The 8943-nt window shown below is 48.7% G+C and overlaps 1 protein-coding gene across 1 annotated transcript in view; it reads right to left on the bottom strand.

The window, feature by feature from the left end:
• Positions 1–456: 456 nt before the first annotated feature.
• OTUD7A (OTU deubiquitinase 7A) overlaps positions 457–8943 on the bottom strand; it is a 373732-nt gene continuing 365245 nt past the window's right edge. The window contains exon 15 of the mRNA XM_032391280.1: positions 457–8855. Coding sequence (XP_032247171.1) covers positions 8400–8855 — 456 coding nt within the window. The 3' untranslated portion in view covers positions 457–8399. The remainder of the gene's footprint in view (positions 8856–8943) is intronic.

Here is an 8943-nt window from a genome sequence, read left to right on the forward strand (position 1 = left end):
CCCAGAGAGTCCCATAGGCCCGCTGAGCGTCTTTCCTCTCCTTCCGTCCATGCTAACTCACACTGCCCTGCCCCCACTCCAACCCCAACCTCCCACGGGTGAGATGAAGACTCGTGTGTCAGATTCCAGGAGGCCGACTCTGAGTCCGCTTTCATCCTCTATGCTCCCTGCTGATGTCCTTTTGTTTATGTTGCCCCCTCTGGCATATACAGGCTAAGAAATATCCTGTTGATTTCATTCAGATAGAAAGTGTCATGATCCTTTTTAAAAGGAGGGAAATTTTTTCTCTTATACGATGAAACTGTGATAACTGGTTTACATCTCATCTGATTTAAAAAATACTAGTGTGAATGGATGCCTGATAGAATCCTCCCCCTCTGGGCCATAAAGCTTTTTGTAGATATTATTTTACCAGGAACACAGGAGTGAGCAAATAATTGGACCAACCAGTGCTTTACAAACATGTTAATTTTATTGAGTAGGCATGAAAGCTTCTCTCTGTGTCAAGTAATGGAGAAGCCGTGTCACACGGATTACAGGGCTATTTTTACTTGAAATAATCTTTCATAAAAGAAAGAAATGAAATACAGTTCTTCTATAAAAAGTGCAGTAGTCATTACTGGAAGTTTTCCAAAATGAAAGCAAGATTTACTACATATTGCAAAAATTGGTTTAGTGCTTTAATACTTAATAAAGTAACAACCCAACCACCAAAGACAGCTCTTATAACGGGTTCCTTCTCCAAGAATGGACCAGGTGGAAAAGAATATTTGCATTGAATTAGAATGAACACTCCCAGGTAGAAAAGGGCTCTGGATAACTTGGTCAAAGTAACGGGATTTATGACCCGTTTTTGCCTCAATGTTCTCTTTCGTCCACAGTAATCAAGTAAATTGGGGAAACAAAGCAACATATTTCATCCCAAAATGGGTCAAATGAACCAAAAAAAAAAAAAAAATGTAAGGGACAGAAACAGAGAAACAACATTCACTGACTCCCATAGGCCAAATGCATGTTTGAAAGAATAAAGCAATTACACTTCAACAACCCTTGGTTAAAACAAGACCAACTTAATCGAAGATGATGGTGAACAGCATTCAAGCTCCGCAGATGAGGCTCTGAGCAGATTCAGGCCAGCCTCCCTGTACCTCTAGTAGCTGAGGTGATGTGACTGAGGACCCAGGCTTTATACTGAGGCTCCAGGCCATGGCTGATCTCCAACCATGATCATGGTTGTGTTACTAGTTTTGGTCATAAATTAGTGGAGACAAGCTGCCCCACTCCCTCCTGCCAAATTGTAATTCCAAATCAGGTGTTTGGATTCCATTCCATGCAAGCGGGAAGAATGTGTAGGAAGAACTTAGGCAGACCACAGGGCACCTGCCACGGAGAAAGGTTTGAGTGGATCAAGGGGGCAGCCCTGGGAGAGCCCATGTTCTGAGTATTGGCAGGAGTGCGCCCCCAAGCTTGTTAGGGCAGCAATGAAAAGGACACTGTTTATTTGGCAATTTAAGCAAAGGGACACACACATGTGGGTCCACTTCCTGTCTGCTGGGCAGGCGTGGAGGGAGTATTATGAAGGGGACCTCACATCCGCACCATGAGGGACCCTAAAATATGGCACCCAGAGAAATGACAGCAAAAACCATGGAAGGGGGTTAAAGAGAATGACAAAGCCTTTTAACCAGGCTACAGTAGGACAAAGGTCCGATAAGAAGCTTATAACAGTATTTTGCCAACAGTATTTATAACTTAGAGGAAAACACATTTGGCCAAAGGACCTGGAAGTAAACACCAAGGTTAGGTAGTTGTGAAAATCATCCTGCAAGGGTGGGCAGTTCAGAGGAGGAACCATCCCTCCCCTGCTGGTGAGTGAGGTCACCTGACTGCATTTGAGCCCCTCCTGCTCTGGGGGGCATGTGTTGTTTGGCTCTGTGGTGTCAAGGCTCTGTCCCTCCAGCACACGCCCACCAATGATGGGGGGGAGACTCAGAGGGGCCTTGGCTCTCTGCCCCTGCTGCTTCCAGCTTTGTCAGTCCAGTTACCCATGGCTGCCCCCCTTATTCTGCTGACAAGTTCTTCTCCCTCTGCAGGCCTGCTTTTGGTGACAGGAGAATGGGTCCTGCTAGTGGTCAGATTGACTCCCTTCCCTGGCCTGGGTCATCCGCTGCCACCTGAGTTTGTTATAGGAAGGAATGCCTGTCTCCTGGGAGACACTGTGGAGGAACAGTGGGTGTCCAAAGGGCTGGTTACAAGGGACTCCTTAGAATGGTCTAGGCCCACAACGACATCATGGAGGTCCATCACAGTGGGCCTGCGCCCTGTAGGAAAACTGTCCCTGCTGCAGCTTGTTCCAGAGAGCTTTCTGGAGACAGTGGGGTCTCGCAGCTGGGGGGAGGGCCCCCGGGCAGGCCTTCACAGAGACAGGAAGAAACCCGCCACAGTCAGGTCGATGTGCTCACTCTCATATCTGGCATCACGGACCGCAGGCCGGAGAAGCAGCCAGTGCTCCTTTATCAGCTACAATTTTCCCTACTTGGGGACAATAGTGGACTATGGATCTGATAAAGGTTGAAACTGGTATTATGAGGCTTAATAGTTATCAAATAACTGATTTCATTTCTTTTCTTCAACAAATATTGATCCAGTGCCTAATACGCGTCAGGCACTGCTGTAGGCACCGGGAATAGAGCAGGGGCAAAATGGACGAAAATTCCTGCCCACATGGAGCTCACATTCTACGGGGGTTGGAGGAAGGACGTAAAGTGAATGAATAATTCATATGTGCCCCACTCAAATGGCAATAAGCACACAAACAATGCACAGGGAGGTGGCAGGGAGGGGGTGTGTGTTGTCCTTTTAAATAAGTCAGGGAAGGCCTTCTTGAGAGTGACATTGGAACGAAGACTGGCAGATAGTGAAGGGGGAGGCAGGTGGCTTAGGGGGGAGAACATTCCAGGTGCAAGGAGGAAAAGCATATGCAAAGGCCCTGAGGCAGGCCCATGTTGCTGGGACAGAGCGGCTAACAACGGAGAAGGAGAAGGTCAGAAAAGTACTGGAGTGGGAGTGGTCTTTGTAAGGATTTGGCTATTTCTTCATTGAAAGTCATCCTCCACTGTTTGTAGATACTGTCAAACAGCTGGTTTTACTAACTTGTCCTCATTAAATTAATGGGTTGCTTTGGTCTTGAGCAGATTCAGCCTATACTCTTAAAACCAACTGGTACTCTTCACTTTGTAAAGAACTGATTATATATATATGTGTGTATATATGTATACACACACATACACATATGCATGTACACACATATATGTACTAAGATGCTCTGTTGGGTGAATAAAAAAGCATAAGCCATGGGCATCCTTCTGTATATACACAACTGAGGCTGGCGGAACTCCTTCTTTTGCAAGAATCGAACAGTAAAAATGCACATTTCAACAAATGACTTTGCAGAATGAATAGAAATAGTGACATCGCTAGGACTGTTTGGTGAGAGGGGCTTCTGTGCTGTCCCTGGGGTGTTAAGTCAGCCCCTTGGAGTAAAGCATATTCATACTGCAGAGCCTGCACATGCCAGGCATTTCGGAGGGTGCATGCAGGGCATCTCCCTCTCTCGTCTCTACTGGAGCTGGCGTGGTCCAAGAAGGACTGCTTTTGGGGCTGACTACATAACTAACAGGCTAACTGACTACATAACTGAACACCGCTTGGAGCCGAAAGTGCCAATCTTCCAAAACATTGCACCCTGGAAGTGCTCCATGCAGCCTGGGGGGGCCTCCTCAGGGGGAGTGGGGGAGTCCCCATCATGCATGCCCTGCAGGTCTTTCTAGGATCAACTATCCTGGACCCACCCCATGTCAACCCACCGCGCTGTCAGAAACAGGCTCTGTGCTGCAGAGTAGATATGGGGGATGGGGATGGGGGTGGCTGTGGATGAAGGGATGAAATTGAGCGCCCCCTTTCTGCCCTGGAGAGCCACACCAGAACGGGGGGGGGGGGGGGGAGCAGTACGAGTAGAAAACAGTTTATAGTCAGGACTGAATGGGGAGGTGGTGCCCAGGGGTCTCCAGAGAGCCACCACTTTAAGGCTTTTTGGAAGGGGGTACCTTCTTTCTGGAGCCAGGAGTGCCAGCCACCTCTGGGCCTTTCCACGGTGTGTCTGCCCTCAGGTGACAGCAGAGCCAGAGTCTAGCCAGAGCAGAGGCCGCCTCAGCAGCCCAGGGGGTGATGCCACAGCGGCTGAAGTCCGGCAAGGCAGGGCTCACTCAGCCATGGAAACGCACTGTTGTCTTATTTATTAGAAGCATTGAAAGAAAGAAAAGGAAAAATTAAAAAAAAACACTGGAGGAACTTATTTTGTTAAGTCCACACCACGATGAGGAGAAAGGAATCGTGTCATAAAGAAAGAAACCCCAAACGTGCAATAGATGCCTTCAGCTTTTACTCCAGGTCTTGTAAGTAAACATGAAAGACTCATAGAAATGGAACTTAACACACACATGGGTTTGGCAAAGCCTTTTTTCCCCCTCGCACAAATTTCCCACCACTGAGAAGTACAGCCCTTTTTTTTCTTAACTAATGGGAAATATATTTTGATAGGTTAACTTTATTTTTGCAAAGTAGAGTGGTTTGCAAAATAAGCTTGTAGATGCTAAGGGAGAGGGTGAGAACCATGTGCACCGGGGGTGTGGAGAAACCTTTTATCTCGCGTCACCAAATTCCTGATGGTAAGCTACTAGAACTAATGAATCATTTTGGAAAATATTAAATTTTTAAAGTAACAGATCCAAACTTTTCAGAACTCCGCTTGAGCCACTGGGTGGTAACAGGTAAGAGAAAGTCTGCAGTAACTTGGTGAGTATAAAGTATTCATTTAAGAGGAAAGGTGCAGTACCAAAATCCATGGACAGAACAAAAAAATCAAGCTTCCAATAAAAAAAGAAAAGACATTTACATATTCCCACTTTCAGAGGGGATGTGAGCAAATAGCAAAAAGCACTTAAACCCAAGAGCCCACAGTGTGGAGCCCCTTCCCACCTACAGTTACCCGTCCAAGGGGACAACCCTGTGACAACATAAGGGCGCAAAATATTGCTCTGTGGCATATTCTGGAAATAATATAAAAATAATTTCTATGGTACAGTTTAAACCTGGCTTGTAAAATTTCAACGTAACATAGCATAAAATCTACAAACAGAATACACTTAAAAACACCTTCCTTTAACAATACATTATTTAAAAAAAAATCATACACCCAGGTAGCGCATGTGCGGGAATTGTGAAGTAAATTACTGAAACAACCTCCACTGGGGTTCAGAAGTATCTAGGATCCTTCTGGAAACTTGCGGTCACTTAGAGACATCTGACCTTCCTGGAAAGGGAAGTTTGGCCAGATCAGAAAGGAAGGCCACTCACAGGCAGGGTCTGCCATGCACTCTGAGTCCAGGACATATGCTCAGGTGGGGCTTTCAGCCTTTCCAGAATCCGGACTGGTTTTCTTCCTTTTCTCCAGTGCCTACAAGCCACTTAACCTTTCCCTGATCTACCAGGGGCCCCCAAGTCACAGAAGGATATTAGAGGACCTCTTGGCCCACATGTAAACAACACAGCAGTTTCTAATAGTTACTGTTCAGCCTGACAAACTAATTTGGTTTGAGAGAACTCTGGCCAGGGACCAGGTCTAAAGAGCTCTTTTGAACAACATGGAACATTCCTGGTATACTGGACTAGTAAGTTTAATATAACAGTAGGTTCTCTCACTGTTTCAATACTGTTTAGAGGAAGGGATCCAGATCTTTCACAAAAGGAAACAGCTATTTGTAAACGATGTGGACAAGCACCCACAGGCGCCCTGGCATGCTGAGCCACCTCATGACCACATGAAGTTGGGGGCCTTCCATGTGCCTGGAGAAGCCACCATGGTGGTCAGTAGCTGGATCTCAGGCTTTTATTCATGGCACATCTATCCGGTGGGGTGGGGTGGAGGGGACTTTGAAATTCAACGAGATAGAACATGTCACCATTTTTAAAAAATAATACCTACGGATTATACTCCCTGGTTTTGAAGGTTCTCCTCTGGTATTACAATGGACCATGTTTATTCTCAGCTTGCCCCCCGCCCCCTACCTTTTTTTTTTTTAACCTGGCATGAAAAAGATAAAATATTTGCATAGCCAGTTTTGGAAATTTCTGGTTGGCTGTTTTAACATTAAAAAATTAAAAAAACACCATAAATTTACTTTATGCCTTTTTGACTTCTTGTGCACATGGGTTTGGTTTCAGAATGCACAATTAAGCATTTTCAAGGTTGGCTGTCTCAACCTTCTAAGAGTGAGGGGCGGGGCCAGAGCCATAGCCGGTGTCTACATGTGATGCAATACTTCCTGTGACCTCACAGCTTTGGATGGCAAAGCAATTGCTCAGCATGACACAAGTAATCAGTCCAAAAAGCTGCCACAAACCCTCTCGATGAGAGATTTTTAAAAAACTACTTTTTTTTTTTCTGAGTAACAAAAGAAACCCCAGTAATATGAGGGACATGGGTGTTAGTAATTACCACAAATTGAAAGTACTGTTCGGCATGAAAAGTAAAACTTCCAAAAAATTTCTCCAAGATTCTATTTAATAAATAATTTTAAGGAACCACTTATGCAAAACTTGAATAAATTACTGAAAACTCCACGTGCTGTGTAATAATTAAAAACAAAAAGGAATTACTCACAGGAGATACTCAAACTACTATAATTCTTCAAACAAGTAAAAAAAAGTCCCCCCTTTTTTTGTTTTTTAATTTATTTTTCTTTTTTTTGCTGCTCTTTATGTCAGAGGGAAAAGCATCCTTTCTGGAGAAGGAGAAGCTAGCTCCAATGAAGAGATGGTCTACCTCCTGCATTTTCTGAGGATACACCCACAGCAAAGCTGGGCGCTATCTCCTCTCTTTCTTAGGATTATTAGAAGCGATTCTAAGGCTCTCGAAGGTTTTAAAAGTATTCTTTTGCTAGTGAGGATTTTACCCATCTTATCCGTATTTCTTGGAAACAGGATCTCTCCTTAGTGAGGCAGATTTAACTCCTCAGTGTCCTTGGCCAAGAACGGTGTTCTCCAGAGGTAATCTTGGAAGGAAGAGGCTGCATATTGCTGCTCAAAACAGGGTAGCTAAGGACACATTTTTTTTTTTTCCTCAAGAAATGTAGGAGGCACCAAAAAAGGGACCGCTCAGGGGTGGGGCTGCCCCCTCAGTGTGTTATGGAGCCACAGGCAGGGTTACCCTGCCCTGTAGAGGGGACCCCAATGGGAGTGGCGCCCCTTTACCTGGCTGAACCCAGACAGATGCAGGTGGAGGTGGGGATGGGCTTCCTTCCCGGCTTCCCTCAGCCTCTTCCCTTTGGAAAGAGGCACAGGCCGGGTTTCCAAGTAGCCTAGTGTGGGGGCTTACACAGTGACCAAAAGGTCAATTCCTCGCCTCTCTCTTGGGGCACCGATGATCACTTCCTAGGGGCCCTCCGGTGATAGTTCACTGTGAAAGTGTCCTCAAAGGAGAAATGTGAGCAGGCTGTCATCTTTGCTCATACATGGGCAATTCCAAATAGTGAGTTCGGAACCTTGCTTTTTGGACCCAGGGTGTCTTTGGAAAGCTCCTGTCACCTGAGCTGCCCGGCACCGGGAGCGATCACTACACCTCACCGCGCGCCCTGCGAGGTAGGTTGTCCCGTTGCCCATCCTAGGACACCTGCTGCTTTGATGGCAGTGTGAATGTTGCTCGAGCGGGGGGGGGGGGGGGCGTGGGAGGAGGTTTTGCTTATGGATGGAGCTGTGTATTCCTAAAGGGCCACCGCGGCCACCAGAGCGAGTCAGCGGGCGGCACAGTGCCTCCGGTCCTCCCGGGACTCGGGAGGGGAAGCAGGTGCGTACCCGCAGCACGCCGCCGCCGCCGCACTCCCGGGCTGCGGCTTTGCTTCTAAACCCTGGGTGGTACCGACCGCACGCGTGTGACCGCTAACGGGAAGAGGTCAGTCGCCGGGGTGGGGGCGGGGCGAGGAAAAAAAAGCAAAAAAAAAAAAAAAAAGGTAAAACACTCCCTTCTAAAAACAAAGGGCTGCAAATTTCTTTATTTCTTATTGAGGAACAAAAATACTCTTGCAATGGCTATTGAGTTTCCACAGGTACGAGGCAGATGCTAGCTAGCACACCCACTTCCAACAGTATGACTTGTTTCCTATCCGTCTACTACCTGAGTGGCGTCAGTGTAGGTTCAGGCACCATTAGGAACGTTTGACCAAACACGTACACAGCACTGACAGAGGAGTCGCCGGCCTTCCGGTTGACCAGGGCATGTAAAAAAGACACCGACAGAATGGAAAAGAAATCCTTTATGGTAAAAGCTGGCGCGCGCGGCGCACTCAGGGCCGGGCCCCGCGCGCCTCGCGCCGCCGCCGCAGCTCCTCGCGGTAGCAGTACGAGCAGTAGTGCTCGGTCTCGGCGCGCCCGTAGAACGCGCAGTTCTCGCGCTGGCAGCGCCGCTGCGCCAGCCCCGGGCCGCCGCGGCCGCACTCACCGTTCGAGCGCGCGGCCGGCGCGTCGGCGTCGGCGAACTCCAGGCCGTCGCGCGCGGCGCCGAAGCCGTTGGTGTAGGTCTGCGACTTGTGCTCGGCGGGGCCGGCAGCCCCCGCCGCGCCGGGCAGGGCGCCGGGGACGGCGCGCGCCAGCGACTCGACCGTGTTGACGGTGCGCAGGGCGGCGGCGCGCGCCGGGCTGTAGCTCTGCGACGACAGCGAGCGGTTCTGCTGCGGGTACGTGGCGCACGGCCGCAGCGCGCCCACGGCCGGCGCGCACGCGTCGTCCCGCGCGCCCGCGGCCTGCACGTGGATGACGCTCTGGCGCGCTGGCGCCGGCGGGCTGCGGCCGGGGAGCGGTCCGCTGGCGCCCGCGCGCCGCGCGCCCCCG

Source organism: Phoca vitulina, unplaced genomic scaffold (genome assembly GCF_004348235.1).
Source record: "Phoca vitulina isolate PV1807 unplaced genomic scaffold, GSC_HSeal_1.0 scaffold61, whole genome shotgun sequence".
Classification (NCBI taxonomy): domain Eukaryota; kingdom Metazoa; phylum Chordata; class Mammalia; order Carnivora; family Phocidae; genus Phoca; species Phoca vitulina.